At 42.3% G+C, this 17,031-nt stretch overlaps 1 protein-coding gene across 1 annotated transcript in view; it reads right to left on the bottom strand.

Moving 5' to 3' along the window:
• Positions 1–17,031, bottom strand: part of CPS1 (carbamoyl-phosphate synthase 1) — a 106,955-nt gene that overhangs the window by 54,547 nt on the left and 35,377 nt on the right. The window contains exons 14-21 of the mRNA XM_014959614.1: positions 14,202–14,391; positions 13,456–13,613; positions 12,555–12,683; positions 9,734–9,878; positions 9,135–9,345; positions 7,891–8,089; positions 5,528–5,704; positions 302–420 (exon numbers count right to left, since the gene is read on the bottom strand). Coding sequence (XP_014815100.1) covers positions 302–420; positions 5,528–5,704; positions 7,891–8,089; positions 9,135–9,345; positions 9,734–9,878; positions 12,555–12,683; positions 13,456–13,613; positions 14,202–14,391 — 1,328 coding nt within the window. The remainder of the gene's footprint in view (positions 1–301; positions 421–5,527; positions 5,705–7,890; positions 8,090–9,134; positions 9,346–9,733; positions 9,879–12,554; positions 12,684–13,455; positions 13,614–14,201; positions 14,392–17,031) is intronic.

Raw genomic sequence — 17,031 nt, 5'->3', positions numbered from 1 at the left:
CAAGATACAGTCAGGATGTTCCAAAATAAACTGGAACTTCCATAATCCCTGAGAACAGCCGAGAGGCCTAAACGCTCAAAGTTCTTTAACCAAAAAGAGCTGTCTCAGAAATTTCCTCTGTCCTGGTGAGGCAGTGAACTTGGTTTTCAGACAACACTGCTTGCTCTGAGCACCAAAATAAACTTCTCAGCATTGACTGCATCTGTGATCAGGGTCCAGCACAGCTTTCCCAGCAGAAGGATTCCCAGAAAGCAGGGGGGACAAGGCTATATCCTAGGACAAGGCTGTTGGTTTTTCCTACCTGTTCACTTCCTTCAGGACCTTCTCCATGTTCACAATGTTGCGCATCTTATACAGGAACCACTTGTCAATGGCTGTGAGTTTGTGAATGACATCGACAGGAACTTCGTTATCCAAAGCCTGCCAAAAAGAGGAGAGCACCAAACAGACCCTTGAATACATGCTTTGCAAATACAGATTTAGCCTGCAAATAGGTGGCAGCAACTATATAAAGACATAAAAAGTACGGTAGACTATGCTGGACAACACAAAGGTTCATCTTTGAGACAGGATCCTGTCTCCCTCAGCAACAGAAAACGTGCCCCTCAAGCAGTGTCAGGAGGCACCAGTCTCTTCTGCTCACGCTTTGACACCAAAAGCTGGTGTTTGAGCAAGAAAGAGATAATCTACTTTTTACAGAGCCAGCAGCCAAGCTTAAACTGATGGTAACAAGGATTGGTGGCCACTAAGTACGTGCCTTAATTAGCTACAGGGAGGCCCATTCAGCCTGCAGTTCAGACTCTTCCATCTGCACCCCTTACTGCCCCACATTGCCTAAATCTCAGACCCATGCCAACCTCCCAGCAGCAGATGTTAAACAGAAATGTCCTGATTCTCAGCTGTGGAGGAACTCTCTGCTTTGGAGCATAAATCTTGCTTTACCCCTGAAATACAAGGCTGAATCAAAACAGGTAGCCTTGGAATACCTCTGAAGAAAGGGGAAGTCCAGCCCTGGGTGACACTTTGCGGCTACAGCATAACTCTAGCTTTTCTTACCGTATCTCAAGTTAATGCCAAGATCATTCAAAGTCCCCTGCGTTATCTCGTAGGGACTATTTTTAATTTTCTTATTATTATTTTTATCCAACTATTTGCAACCATGGGGTAAAAAGGAACCCCACAGAGCTATTATTCATAACACAATGGATTACAGAACACTGTAGCATTAAAAAAAGTCTCAGGTGAATATACTAGAGAGCACCCCAGTATGACACACTTATATCTTCTATCACTGATCTTTCCTGGGCCTCACCAGTGGTGTACAGTTACAACTCTCCTGATAGAACAACTATAATCAACCATAATGATAACACCAGCACGGTATTTTTTGCTGAGCTGAAGTAATCAGGCTCATTAATTTGTTACCACGCTTAATTGTTTTCTTGCAGGGCAGCATCCCTGGAACAAAGCCAGAGCAACGCCACTGAAGGAAAGCCCAGCATTAATCCAGGCATGAGCTTGTCCCACCGCACCCCGGCGTTATCCCTCCGAGTTTTCAAGCTGCAGATGACACAACATCACGCTGCCACCACGTTCTTCAGTGCTTCTCACCCTCCACTCTGCCCTGGGGAGCCCCATCTGGAGCACTGGGTCCAGTTCTGGGCTCCCCAGTTCAAGAAGGACAGGGAACTGCTGGAGAGGGTCCAGCAGAGGCCTACAAAGATGATGAGGGGCCTGGAGCATCTCTCTTAGGAGGTGAGGCTGAGGGACTTGGGTCTTTTTAGTCTGGAGAAGAGAAGGCTGAGGGGGATCTGATCAATGCTGATAAATACTTAAAGGGAGGGTGTCAAGAGGATGGGGCCGGTCTTTTTTCAGTGGTGCCCAGGGACAGGACAAGAGGAAATGGGCACAAACTTGAGCAGAAGAAGATCCACCTAAATGTGTAGAGGAACTTCCTTACTTTGAGGGTGGCAGAGCCCTGGAACAGGCTGCCCAGAGAGATGGTGGAGTCTCCATCTCTGTAGACATTCAAAACCAGCCTGGACACTTTCCGGTGCAACCTGCTCTGGGTGGACCTGCTTTAGCAGGGGGGTTGGACTAGATGATCTGCAGAGGTCCCTTCCAACCCCATATCATTCTGTGATTCTGTGATGTGGAGCCTTTATGCCAGCTGGAAAAAACACACAGGTCGCTTCAGCGCTGTGCTCCAAGAAGGCACCACCCACACGGACAAGGGATGAGCAACAGCTCTCATCAGGCACTGCAAAACACTGACACCACCTTCTCCCTTTTCTGTAGGACCTCCAGGCAGCTTGCCTTGGTCTACCTCTCACAATTATTCTCCTGTCCTGAGAAGTAATAGGCTGCTGACTCGAATATCCTGCTTGCTCACAAGCAGCGGTGAAAATCTCCTCCTGCACATTTTGCTCCTTTAGAGTAACCAGTCACTCACACACCAAACCTTCAACCAGCACTTGGCATCCCACAGCCCCTGCTCTTCCAAATGCCTGCAAAAGAGAAGCCTGGGGCCACCACAGGGTTGGGCTTCTCACACATTTCTGAGTATAATACTGGTGTGAGGCCACTGATAATGGGTCTCTCCCCGTTCTGATTCCATAGTGCTTGGATGGTAAGGCCATACTGCCACATTAGAGGGACACGAGCTGGTCTTTTCTCTGCACATCTATTTTCACAAAACGTGTGCAGACTAACATCTCTTGAAGATCTCCAACCCTCAGTCAATGGTCCCTGAGCCACACGTACACAGACAGGTAGCATGACTGCATACACTTAATCTGCTTACGACACTAAAAGTCTAGGGATCTTCAAGGGAAACTGAAAAAAGCAAATGCCTTCCCCTCCTTAATTAGAGGAAGAATAGAGAAAATAAACCATCTTCACCCCAGTGGCATAAATCTGGAGACTGAGAGAGAAGAATGAGTTTGTAGACAGTTCTTGCTCCCAAATCACCACATTAGAGGGGCAAATCAGTTTCCAGGCAGAAAATCCCCAAAGGATTTGATCAGGGTCCCCAGACAGCACTCAGACAGCTTTACTCTATTCAAAGCTACATGAAGGAGTACAGCCTAAACACACCATGGGAGAAGGGGGAGGGAGCCACAGCAGGACAGTGTGACTTTAGAGCCCTGCTCACTTTCAAGAGCGTCCCATCCAGTAGACACTGGCCCCATGCTGGGAAGCCAAGGGGTCTAAGGGACTGCCTTCACACTGTGAGACAGAGAGCAAGCCTGGTCTCCAGGCCAAGCAACGGAGGGCAGCTCAGCTGCCTGTGCTGTCTTCAGGGCTGGCACCCTTGTTCCTTCATTCCCATCCCCTGTCCTCACCAAAAGAAGTATTGAGCTGTCCATGGACCAGAGCACAAGTGCAAACTAACGCGTCTGTAGCGTGGACAACTAGTGCTCTGGTGTGAAACAGAGTGCAGATCAAATCCACAGCATAAATCTTCTGAAGCTACTCGTATACAACCTTCAGAGGGCCCAGAAAAGATCTGATAGCACCTGAGCATCCCTGCTCAGTAGGCAGCTACCATCCTCCCAGCACTTGGCCACTCTGGACAAGGAACAAGTCTCATCCATTTCAGCCTCTTTCAGTGCCTTCCTTTACATTACAACAGGGAGTCCCATTACACCAGCAATAGCTCAGAATGGCAGGTGAACTCCCTTCCCTTTCACATGAACAGTTACTGTTCTCATCATCCAACAGACAAAGGAGAGAGAAAAAGTAAAAAGCCTTGGAGAGTTGACTAGGGGGGGCTTGTAGGGGAGGAGAAGCCATACAAGGAAGCTCCATCCTGTTTCAAACAAAGCTGAAAGCTAAAGGGGACTAACTGTTGGCTTTTAAATGTCAGCAAGCTGGGAAGGGATTTCCAGGCAGGCAGCCCCAGCTGCCAGAAGTACTTCTTACTGATATTGCTTGCCTCAGTTATTAACAGGGACGAATTAGTGCACTGTGTCAGCCAGAAGCAGCTCTTTATACAGTGGGATTAAAACTTTGATCTTGCTTTTTTCGACAGCTCCCAGTGAAAATGCCACCAGCTGGGAACACCCAGAGTGTTCAGTGGGGCACAAATTCACCATCACCTTCCCAGATCCCCTGTGTTAACATGGGGTTAAGATTAACCTTTCAATAAAAGCTCTCTGAGCCACTCAGAGAGACAAGAAGCAAGATTTTTCTCTCAGTCACAAGAGAAAGCTATAATAAAGACCGAGCGCAGCTGCTGAAGGATGTTCTACGCTTACGAAGACACGCATTTCCCCAGCTTGAAAAGCAAGAGTCAACAGCTGGACAAGCCACGTATTTATAGAACATCTTGTGCTTTTTGTTCAGGCCATTTATAAGAGGAACATCTATGTGAAAACCTTTTATACAAACACAGCACACCCTCAGCTCCACACACTCATGTGAAGGATGTAATGAGATGTATCTAAACATGAGCACTAAGGGCTTAAAGACTCCACCAACACAAAGTCAGGAGCACAAAAAATAGTAACAGGGTGCTCCCTGCCAGGAAGATGTGCCATCTTAAAAAAACTCCAACAGGTAAGAGCTATAAAAGACAGCTGTCCCTCTTCATAGAGGGTATGGACAGATGGACAAGTTAGCTGCAGCAAAACCAAAGTGTGAAATTGCACCTACCTTGTAAAGTAACTAACCCCACGTTTACCAAGTGGCAAACACCTTGGAGCTGAAGGAAGAAATAATTTCACAGCTGAGCTTCCCTTACAGTAACACCCCCCCTACAGACACCTTGAAAGATGAAGTGACTTGCCCAGTGTGACAGGAGGTTAAAAGAATGCTAGGGAAGTTGAGTCTATTTCAAAGAACAGAGGATTTCCTGTATTCTCAATTTAAGGTAGAGTTTCATTATTAATTTTTGTTTAGTTTCAAGCCCATACCAATGCCACAATTGCACAATGCCGCAAGTGCAGCAGACTGCACCTTGATATTCTTTATCATCCTTTGTTCCAATTCTCAAAAGGATGTTCATTTTTAACTTCCTCCCTTACCATAAATTAATGGTATTCTGCAAAACTGGCCAACTTTGACCAACATCTTCTCAAACACTGGTGTAAAGCAGGGCTGAACCTCAGCCAATATTTAGTACACAATTATATCATAGAAACAAGCAAAGGAAAGGGATCAAGGTCTCCACCAACACTCAGCAACAAACTGAAGTGTCAGGACACAGGAATGCACCTGCTGCTGAATGCAATGAGCATTGGCTAAGATTGTACCAAACACATTACCTGAATACAGAAGATGCAGGGAAATACAGTTGTCAGCAAGAAAAATTAGAGTCATATACCCAGCCAGCTATTACATTCTGCAGAGGAAATTACATGTGATAGAGAGTATCTGTACTTCAACAGCAAGGATCCTCCACAAGGTGGTCTCAATGTGCTTGACACAGGGAAGCAACTGGGTGAAGAATGTGTCACCTCAGTTGACCCAGTCTGGTAGCTATAAATTAAGGGACGTAGGTCACAGGCTTTCTATCTTTTGTTACCTTGGCTATCGCATATATCCGAGTGCTGGATGGCTCAGAGAGTTCTTTCTGGAGGTCTACAACGTCTGGCCAGGCTTTATTCATGGGTAGATGCGAAGTGAAGCCATCTACAGATGGGTGACACATTCTCAGGGCCTTTTGGAAGCTCTCTTCAAAAGTGCGCCCAATAGCCATGACCTGTAATGAAGAGTACCCCCCACATTAGCTACGGGGAGCTGCTGCCCAGCTATCCCCTGAATAACAGAGGAGTGCAAATTTAAACTATGAAGATGGACATTCAGACAGATTACAGCTTTTGGACCTCCTCCAGAAGACAGTCCTGCTGGCTTTAAGACAGGCACAGCTGACTGAGCCTTGGAAGTCCCACTTTTAGGCCTGACTCTGCCAATATTATTGGGAGAGTGTCAGACAAGTGACTGCTTTCTGCTTTTGTCTACCTATCTGTAGAACACAGGAAGCCACTGCTCTCCTCAGTAAACTGCTTTGAAGCACTTTAGCAGAGGGAAGCATTATGCGGTAGCATGGGTGTAGTAATACAGAAGGATATTTCTGATTAACAGCCTGTTAGAGATAGAAACTCACAGTGGGAATTCTAAGGTTCAGAAGAAATCTGCTCCTCTTCTTTAAACCACATTTAACAGTGACTCTCCCCTACGAGATCTCTCTTAAAGGATTACTCCTCATTGGTATAGCAGCACTGGGGTTTCCCTCCTTCAATCTTGACATCCCATCTAACAAGTAAACAAGCCTTTCTCTGTGGAAATCTGCGAGGTAACACAGCCCTTTCTCTAATTTCAACATTTTTATTTCCCAGTGCAGTGAAACCCTAACAGCGTAAAAATCTTCTCAAACACAATGTCGAAAAATGTCAAAGAAAAAAAATAACATTGTTTTCTCTTTTCTCACAGCTCCAGGCCCACTGCCCAGCACAACAGAGCTCAGGAAAAAACAGACCGGGCCAGACTGTTCAATTAATAAAAATGCAGCAGGTGCTGTGCGTTCTGGCTTCAAGTTGAGGGCTAGGGAGACAACCCTGCCATACTAATAGAGATACAGCAGCAAGAAGCTCTTTGCTTCAAAGACACAAGTCCTGCAGACTAACCTTCTCGCCGAGCACCTCTATCAGCTGCAAACTTCATCTCTTACTCTTCTCCATCCCTTTTTCAGTTCCACCCCCCAGCAGCCACAGAGCTGCACAGTTGGAGTTGGACTTTTCCTACATCTTCCCCCTCCCTTTACCCAACATCCTGCCTTAAGAAGGATAGGGGGGGTCACGCAGTTCTGCTTTTGTGATGTATGACTGCTGGAAGAACTCAATGCTTCCTCCTGCAAATGTCTACAGCCAGGAAGTGTTTACAGTTGATGGTGCACAGGACAACTGTATTTAGGAACCCTGGCTCTATAGAACAGTCAAAAGAAATAATCCACATCAGCAAGCATCAACTCACTGAAAAAAAAAAAAAAAAAAACAAAAACAAAAACCACAACAAAACCAAAACCAACATCTCATTGCCGTTAAAAGCCAAAACTGCCACTGGAAAATCAAGTTCTAAATAATCCTTCCAGTTGTGATGAAGGCTTGTTGTCTCAGCAAGATAGAGTCGATGTTAGGAAAGCCTCATGTGTCAAAATAATTTAATAAAATAGCTACTTGAAAAGCATTAAGAAAAAAAAGGCAACTGAAAAAATACACAATTATTTTGCTTTGGTAGTTGATAAATAATTAACTAATTCAGTGTGTAATTTACTGTGCTTCACTTGTCTCAAAACGTGGTCTGAAAATGCTGTTATTGTCCCAGATGCCTTAAAGTAAAGGTTTAAAAGTCACACTGTCATGTTCCAGATAGAAGAGACTTAATCAGTACGAGAAGTTAAAACTTCAGAGCAAAATTACAGGTTGTATTTGGATTTCAAGAGAAGTAGGCTGAGATTTGGCACATAATTTTAACAGAGAGGACAAATAACTATGGGAACAACTGAGAGCTGTGGCTTATTGGCGTCACTGAAAATCTTAATGGACTACAACTCTTGAAGTTATCCTCAAATTAACCACCACCACAGAACCCCAAACAAAAAATAACTCTGGGAGTTCTGTAGTGAGTGCAAAGAATGAAGTCAACCCCAGGTGATCCAAAGGAGGTCTCTTCCCTTAAGAGTCAAACCATTTACGAATCCACACTGTGACATCCAAGATTACACACTCCTAACTCATTTCAATTAATTACAGTACTGGATAAAAATCATTTGAGCTGAATAAATACCTCCAAAAGCCATCAGGTCCCTGAAGATAGATATTCTGAGAGCTACCAAGAAAGAGAAATGACTTTCCCAAGCAGTGGGATGGAAGGGAAGGATGCGCTCACCTCTCCCACGCTCTTCATGGAGCTTCCAATCCGGTTGGACACGTGCTGAAAACGGTCCAAATCCCAGCGGGGTATCTTGGTAACAACATAATCCAGGCTGGGCTCGAAGCAGGCAGAGGTTTTTCCTGTCACCACATTCTTGATTTCTGGCAAGGGGATCCCCAAGGCAATTTTGGCAGCAATGAACGCCAACGGATACCTACCATAGAGGAAAGGTAGAGAATGGCAGGGTGGGAAGTACTTGGCTTTTGTAAATCCCAGGAGTGGAGCAAATTAAACAAGTCCCTCCTCAACACAATGGAAGGTTACTGTGCTCAAACACAGCAGGGCCTGTTCAGCTTCCTACACATTGTAGAGCTACCTTCCTAGATCTGAGACTTGCTTTATTATCTGCAAAGCCATCATTTTAAATACATGTCACACCCACAGTGAGACCACATAAACAGAGATGTTTTGCTCTAGGTCTGTCACCCAAAAAGAAAACAATCAAGCACCCACTGTTCAACATCATGGCTTACCTCCAGTCTGCTATGGCACTTCAACAACCACAAGAGTTGCTGAGAACTACAAATTAGAGATTAATTTGTGCCTCTCAACAGCATCTGCAAAGTGCAATTAAGAAGCCAATTTTTAAACAGCCTGCTCTGACCATCCTTATCTTGATTAGTTTATGATTAGCCAACAAAACAAAGGCAGCTAGCAATACCATTTGCATCAGTCTGACAGGCAGCTCGTTAATAACTGTGTCCTCTGGGTCCCAGAGATGATTTGCAGCCACCATATGGATACAGTGGATATGCTTTGTAAGGACAGCTATTAGGCTGCCCCACACACACCTCCTGGGAGTTTTTCCATTTGTAGTAACAGCACTGGCAGGCTGGAATGGACCTGGAGGGCACACTAACCCCATCTTCCATCTCTCCATGGTCAATCCTAGCAGATGCTGACAAGAACTCTTCTTCAGAAGCTTCCCAGGCAGAAATCTGCACCTTACCACCCTGACCACTCCAGACTTCTTCCTAACAACCAACTTCAGTCTTCCTTGCAAATTAAGCCTCCTTGTCTTAACTGCATGGAGAGCAGATGCAGGAACATTTCTTCCTTGCAGAAATCACACATTTAAATAATACAGTGAACTAAGTCCTTTCCTGTAAAACTCTCCCTTTCTGTTCTCCCCTCAGTTTTTGTTTGTTCACTTGTTTGTTCTGTGGTGGTTGGTGGTTGTTTTTTTTAAATAATCTTACCCTGTTGCCTTGGATGCCAAAGCTGAGCTCCTTGAGAGTCTGGCATTGACTTCAATGATGTAGTACTCCAGGGAAGTTGGATGCAAAGCAAACTGAATATTGCACTCTCCCACAATGCCCAAATGTCGGACAACTTTGATGGCACGATCCCTCAGCATCTGAAATTCCTCATTAGAGAGTGTCTGGCTTGGAGCCACTACCACAGAATCTCCTGTTTGTCACAAGGTAGCAGAGAAGGAAAATGAGAAGCACTTCAGCAGCAGTAAATTTCAGGTCACTTTCTTCACTAACCCATTGCCAATATTGAAGTTAACACAGACGTTCAAACCTGTGGATGTACAGCTGATGAAAAGCATGGACAGTCAGAGGCCCAGAGCTGGAGAGGCTCTGGTTTTTCTTACAGAAAACACGATCGTGGGGGTAGGTTTAGCCTAACACTAGCTGTTTCACACTCTAACTGGCTCCATCCAAGATTTGAAGAGTATTCCTAAAGCCCACTTCACCAATCACAAAACCATGTCAATAACAGCAGGCAGAAGGGCACTGCATAAAAAAGTTAACGAGCCACTTCCAGGGAGTCACCCTGTGCCCAGGCCTACCTGTGTGGACTCCCATGGCATCGATGTTTTCCATATTGCAGACAGCGATACAGTTATCGGCAGCATCTCTCACAACTTCATACTCTATCTCCTTCCAGCCAACAACTGACTTTTCCACCAGAATTTGTTTAGTCATTGCAAACGCCTGGAAATACGTTAGGGAAAATGAACAGTAAGAAAGAAAAATCTTATTAGGACACGTTCACATATTTAAGACCACTGTGGTGTATCTCCAGGCATCCCAGATGAACACAAAAATTGAAAGATGAAGATAAGCAAAGTTCATAGCACCGATGACAAGCACTTTATATTTCTCTTTAAAAAAAAAATAAAAATTGAATTAGCTTCATTTGAAAGGCACAGAAAATATTTATGTGATCTGATGGGGAAAAAAAAGGCAGAGGATGTGAGCTTGCAATGGCATATAAATAACAAAGAGGAATATAAAAACATCTAAGGCTTCAATCATGCAACAGACACATGTTTTTGTTTGTGTATGTGGGCAGCCCCACAGACTTCAATAGGAGAAGTCTGCAGAAAGCTAAATGACTAAGTGATGGGGAGTGTGGGTGCCAGAAAACACCACGTAATTAATAGCAATAATAATGCTGCTTATCCCTGGCATACTAACCGGAAGCAAGATTCGTGATTTATTCTTAAACTTGATCTTGAAAGCACTCCTCATCACAAGAGACAAAAATGAAAAATACAGTTTGTTGGTAAATGAGCATAATCTAAGGGAATAAATGGCCTTAATATTAGCAGATAAAAACCATTAATCAATTCGCACTTAAAATCCTGGAAAGTAACTGGCATATTATCAATCCATCCTTTACAGCAAAGCTTCTTGTTTTAATGCTGCCCATGAATCAGTCTTCAGTCTGGTTCCCTCTGTAGTTAGCTCAAGCTGTTAGTCAAATGTTGCCCTTAGCTCTGTTGTCAAACTTGAACACACACACACACACACACAAAAAATAAATATATATTTTTTTGAGGAGTGGCACTTCACATCCAGCCTGAGCAGGCCCTGAATTTGCAGCAATGTAGCAGGCACACCTATTCACACTTGTAAAACAATCTAAGCTGCTCCTGTGTTACTGTCTGTTGCCTCCTCTCACTAAAAGAGCAGCATCAGGAGACATGAACTCAAGGTGTTCAGATATCTGAATTATATGCAGTCCAGTGCCTGAAAATCCAGTTCACAGAATTACTACAGATCATGTTCCTAACTGAAAAGAATGGAGCTGTGGATACCAGCATCCAAAATTGAGTTAAGTCAATGACACTGAAATTGTTTTACGCTGTAAATTTTGAAATCTTGGTCTTCATTCAAAATGCTGAAGGTCTTTTAGTATAATTTCTGAGAAAATGAAAATATTTACTTAGGAAGTGGAACAGAATCAGAGTTTTGGTAGAGAAAAAGAAAACTTTCAGAAACACGAAAATTTTACCAAAAACATTAATTGCTCCACAACTAAAATTTTACAGAAATTAAGATTTTCATAAAAAGCTATTGCTTTACAGATTCCAGGGGAAAATTGAGATTTTTCAACATGACTTTTTTTTAAAAAAACACCAAGAAATGCTGATAAAAACCAGGTTTTCCTACTGAAAAATGTTTTGATATAAGTTTTCAGACAGCCACACTCCATGGGTTTCTGGATGAATTTCTGCTTTCTGGGTGAATTTCTGCTTTCTGGGTGAATTTCTGCTTTCTCTAGACACAGGCCATGCGTGAAACTTGGGCAAGTGAAGTGTTTCCAACCTCAGCCACCCATCCATAAGACGAGGTTACTGCACCCACTGCCTCCTCCTGCATCTCTCAGTCCTGTCCACGGAGCAGCCCTGCAACAGACACTCCCTGAGCAGATGTTTGTTCAGCAGGAAGCACAGAATCACACTGGACCCAAGTCTGTTTGCATGACAGCAGCGTGGAGGAATACAAAAATGTCATTTTCACATACAGCTCTTAGTGGGATCAGCAGTATTTCTTTCTGGAGATATGTGAAAGATTAAGAGGAAAAGACAAAACTAAGAATTTTGCAGACCAACTGATAGAGATTAATTTCCTAAAATTCTGCATTTTTGCCAAGGAAAAAAGCTTTTGTTTTCTCTTTCCCAATTATCTGTTTAACAGCAAACTTTAACAGCAAATTTATAAAAAACAAGCCCAGAGTTCCTACACAAAAAGAGTTGTCTCCTTATAGTCAGGGACAGCTGTTGGATGTCAAATTATGAAGTGTCATCCCATTAAATCTCCACAAGAGCTTCTGACCTGGAAAAAACCCGTCTTTAGACAGAAACACAGCAGAGACCTAAACCTCCCAGCTCTCTGATACTGTCTCTGATACTACATTATCACTCAGCATTTCAAATGTTTCAACTTCCTTAACATCTTTCATGTGTCATTTACTCCAGACAGTAGATTAATATAGTCCACTATGTTTCTTTTCAGACCAAAATTGCTGAAACGCTTGCTCAAATTCTGACTTGTTTCCATGAATTTAACAGATCTTTCATTTAACCATTTTCATTATCCAAGTCGGCAGGAATTATGAAAAGAGGGCATTAGAAGGAATCATATGTTTCTTTTCAGACCAAAATTGCTGAAATGCTTGCTCAAATTCTAACTTGCTTCTCATGAATTTAACAGATCTTTCATTTTCATTATCCAAGTCAGCAGGAATTATAAAAAGAGGGCATTAGAAGGAATCGGGATAACATTTTACAGATAAGATGAAAGGCAGGGTACGTACAAGAAGAATATCTAAGAAAATGAGATGTTCAGCTGTATTCCCAGAGCTTGCAACTGCAGACATACCTTTGTACCAAGGTCCAGCAAACTTTCCTTATCAGGACATATGCCTGACCCCAGACCACCAAGGGCATAAGCAGAACGTATCATCACTGGGTAGCTAATCTTCTCTGCTGCCTTCAGGGCATCTTCAATCTTAAAGGAGAGGGGAATACATTTCAGAGATATGATAACAATTAAGATGAATAAAGTTTTCAACTCTGTTTATATGGTTAACTGGGAATCTCACCAGTAAGACACTAAGCTGTCTGAAGATAAAATGAAAAGAATAAAAGTTAGCTTTGTAACATTGCTTCTTTGTTCTGCCAAACAGCAGAAAACTGGAACATGGAGTTGAGATGGTGACTTCTTTCCTTAGTTATGTATGGACTTCCTTGATCACTTTCCATGGACAACTTCCTTAACCTGATCTGTCTTCACAGACTTTAGCCCCTCCAACAAGACATCTTGGTTTAAGACCTGTTCGGTTTCCTCCAAACTCAAATAGGCCTTCCCACTGAACCAACTTTTTGTTTTCACATTTCTGTCCTCAAGAAGAATTTCAGCATTGCTGATTTTGAGGACCTGAAATCCTAAGTCTAAATGGCTTGCGCAAAATTTTTTTTAAAAAAAGTAGCCACTGGAACTTCATATATTTTTGCACTGCAGCACAGAAGTCACCCCAACTTAATTGATTTTTCTTGTCAAGAGGTAAATTAGCTTAGGCTTTCCAAGTGCTTAATTGCATATTCCCTCATTTAAAACATGGTGAACCAGTATCAACTGCTGTGGAGTGCCGGTGAAAGCATAGCAGCTACAGTATTAATGGCTGTATTAAGCTTTCACTCACTAAAACTAGAATATTTCTTTTAAGAACTCAAACAGGCAACAGTAATAGTAATCACATCTTCAAAATTGTCTGATTTACCGATTCCACTGCAAAGCTAGGAGCAATCTTTTCATCTAGCTCAGTCAGTTTATCGGAAAAAAGCTTTCTATCCTCTGTAGCCATGATGGATTCAACTGATGTACCTAGGACCTTCACACCATACTCCTGCAGGACTCCTTGCTTGAAGAGTTCCACTCCTGTGGAGTAAACAAAGCCACAGTTTTGAGGACAGATGGTAGATGAAGAAGAAGGTATTCAGAAGATATTTGACTAACTTACAACTTGTCTGGCTACACCAACAGCTGATTTTATTATTGTTGTCAATATTAGAACTCAGAACCATAACATGAAAGTTTCTGTCCTCAAATCTATGAAGCCTGGGATATAAGTAAAGTTACTGCTTGGCCATCATCTGCAACACAAAACAAAGCACCACAGCTGGATACTGCTGCAGGAAGCTAAATGAAGTTAACTTTTCCTTCCGGTGTCTGCCTCAAGGTGGTCTCAATATCCCCAATCCAACTATATTAACTAAGACTTAAGCTGAAAAGCAGGATATATGAATTACTTTTAAGTATCAAAACGAGCAATTAGATGTTACATTCACAGCTTAGCAATTACTCACTCCCCCATAGTCAGTATTTCTGCCTGTATTCCTCAGGAACCTGGGCAATGCATCAGGCACATGGGTCTTGCATGTCTACACAAATAAAGTCTACTGAACACATGGTAAAGACCATGATATTTGCCTGCAAGGGGTGCCAAAGCACCTGTATTATACTCACCACAGTTGAGAGCAGTCTGGCCACCCATTCCCAAAATTAATCCATCGGGGCGCTCCACCTTGATGACTTCTGTGACAAACTGTGGAGTGATGGGGAGGAAGTAGACAGCATCAGCCTGCTTTAAGCCAGTCTCATTGGTCTGCACTGAAGCAATATTGGGATTCATCAGGACAATTTTCACATTTTCTTCCTGAAAAATGAAAATCTGCATTAAAAATCACAGTATCACAGAATGATATGGGGTTGGCATACGTGGAAAAAGAGCTAACAGCAGCAGCAAGGACACAGAATCACAGAATGATATGGGGTTAGCTCTTTTTCCACGTATGCCAACAGCAGCAGCAAGGAGATGGAATTCAACAAGCAATTCACCAACAACAGAATTGGAAAGCCCAGTTCCTTAATTACTCTCCCATAAGGGATTTCTGGTATCTTGTACCAGGCTGAGCTAACACCAATTCTTTATTTTTGTGCCTCTGATTCAACAAGCAATTCACCAACAACAGAATTTGGAAAGCCCGGTTCCTTATTCTCCCATAAGGGATTTCTGGTGTCTTGTACCAGGCTGAGCTAACACCAGTTCTTTATTTTTGTGCCTCTACCTGTCTGTGAATCTTGAAGGAATGGAGATACCCACCTGATTCAAAAATGTGGTTGAAATTTATGAACACATTTATGAATTGCACACATTTATACACTTATGAACACATTTATGCATAGGGGAGGCAGGAACAAACTCCATAATCATGTCTGTCTTCTGTTGGAAGGCAGACTAAAAGTGACAAAGCAAAAAAAAAAAATTAATCAAAACCTGATGTTTTCTTGCCAACCAGTAGGTCTCTGATCATGGGTGTCCAGGTAGTTCTCAGATTTTTGTACTGACAAGTAACAGTACCAGAATACATTTTTTGCTTTGACTTTCCATAAAGATATTTTAATTTTCCTGGTGTTACCACTTTAAAAATCTTGTCCATTACTTTTTTTATTTGATATTGCACATACTAAAGGACAAATTCTGCCTCCATATGCAAGACAAAGCTTAGCCAAAACTTCACCCTGTTTTTTCTTGGTCACGCATGAGATAATGAGAAAGGGTGATAATAAAGTGTATCTGTTTTCTGCTATACCAATCAGAGTTTTGACACTCTTTTGGCTACAGACAGAAATTCACTACAGTTTGCTCAATAATAGAAAACTCTGACTCAGAACTGGGCAGATCAGCTCTCCTCACTCTTGAAATACTAGTTGCTAATAATAATGAGACCAGAATGTGGCCAAGCTTAAAAAAAAAAACACATCAGCCAAAAGCAGATACAGAACAATATATTACTGTTTTGTTGAAAAGATGGACTGGGAATTAGAAAGGCTGTGGCCTCATTTTTATAAGAACTCATTCTAATCTCCATCAACTTCTTGTAAGGCAATAAACTTCTACAAACAAACAATTTGCAAACAATGCTAATTATAGATGCAAAATACATTTTAAGAGAAAGATTTGCTAGATGGAAGTTGGGGAGGTTAAGAAACAACAATGATGACTCATTATAAACAGGAACTGTGATGATACTAAAAAAATTAGTAAAATGGAATAGAAAAAATATTGGAGGCTTAAGTCAGCCATTCCTTGAGCAAATGCTACGGAAGTGTTCCTGGGACCAGTATAGAAATTGCTATTTTTCCCCAGTTCACAATAAGCATTAAAATGCCACAGGCCTTTCCTGTGTTTGTTTAAAATTTGTGAATGCTTGACCCACTGGTTTGAGGGAATAAATATATAGCTCACCTGGAGCAGTGGGATTCTCACTCACAACTCTGAGTGCTCAGTTCAGGTATTGGATAACATTTCTTCTCCTTTCTTTGATAACTTAAAATGCTGCCTTAAAGACTGGCTGTAAATTTCTTCTGACCTTTTTTTCCCCTCACCTTTTTTCACTGAAACACACTTTCCTTGGAAACGTGTGGAACAGGGAAGGGAAAGAAGAAATATAGTCCTTATGGAAAATGTTTTGGATTTAGACAAATGACCCCAAAGTGGGTAGTTTTCATGGTGCTGCTGAGGGAAGAGTAGTTCTCTAACCAAAATATTCTTCTCTAATAAATGTATTCAGAAATTCCATTTAGATGAATGGCAGAGGGAGAGGTGTATCACTTTCCAACAAGCTGGAATATCTCTACATCTCAGCCTTTTCTTTCCTACTTATCTGGGACAAGGTGTCTTAAAGGTCCAGCCAGCAGAAAGGAGGAAGATAATTAATGAAAGAATTAATGCTCAGTGTGCTACGAGAGACATGTTTCGCTGATAGCACATCTTCTGGCCCAATTGTTCAGGATGCTGTTTTTCAACACACTTGCAGTTTGTCCTTGCAGCCCTTTCCTTCAACTTCTGCCTTTTTAAGTTTTTATAAGCACATAGCACACAGCTAGACATCCTGACTGGAGATCTTTGTTACAATCTAATTAAAACAGTGGGCTCCATTCCTCTTTTTGTGTAATATCCACCTGTATTCAGACCAGTTGGGAGAATCCCCACAGCAAGTAATCCAGAAGGTTTTTCAGGAGACTATGAGCCAACCTCTGCTGTTCATAGATGCTTCCAGGTCTCGTTCTTCAGAAGATGTTCCTACCTTTGATGAACATTCTTTCAAATACAAATTCACTGACTGGGGAAGTCCCAGCTCCACAGGATTTTACTTTTTAAAAGAGGCACCCATTTAATTGGATAGGACTGAATACTAACAACAGCACCTTCTTATAATGAGTTGGCACCCAGCAGACTAGGAAGAACAGTAGTACATAGCAAAATGAATCAGAACATCCAACAGTGAGAATC

Source organism: Calidris pugnax, unplaced genomic scaffold, assembly GCF_001431845.1.
Source record: "Calidris pugnax isolate Ruff unplaced genomic scaffold, ASM143184v1 scaffold448, whole genome shotgun sequence".
Taxonomy (NCBI): Eukaryota; Metazoa; Chordata; class Aves; order Charadriiformes; family Scolopacidae; genus Calidris; species Calidris pugnax.
The sequence above is the reverse complement of the archived record's forward strand: the minus strand, read 5'-3'. Positions and strand labels throughout refer to the sequence as shown.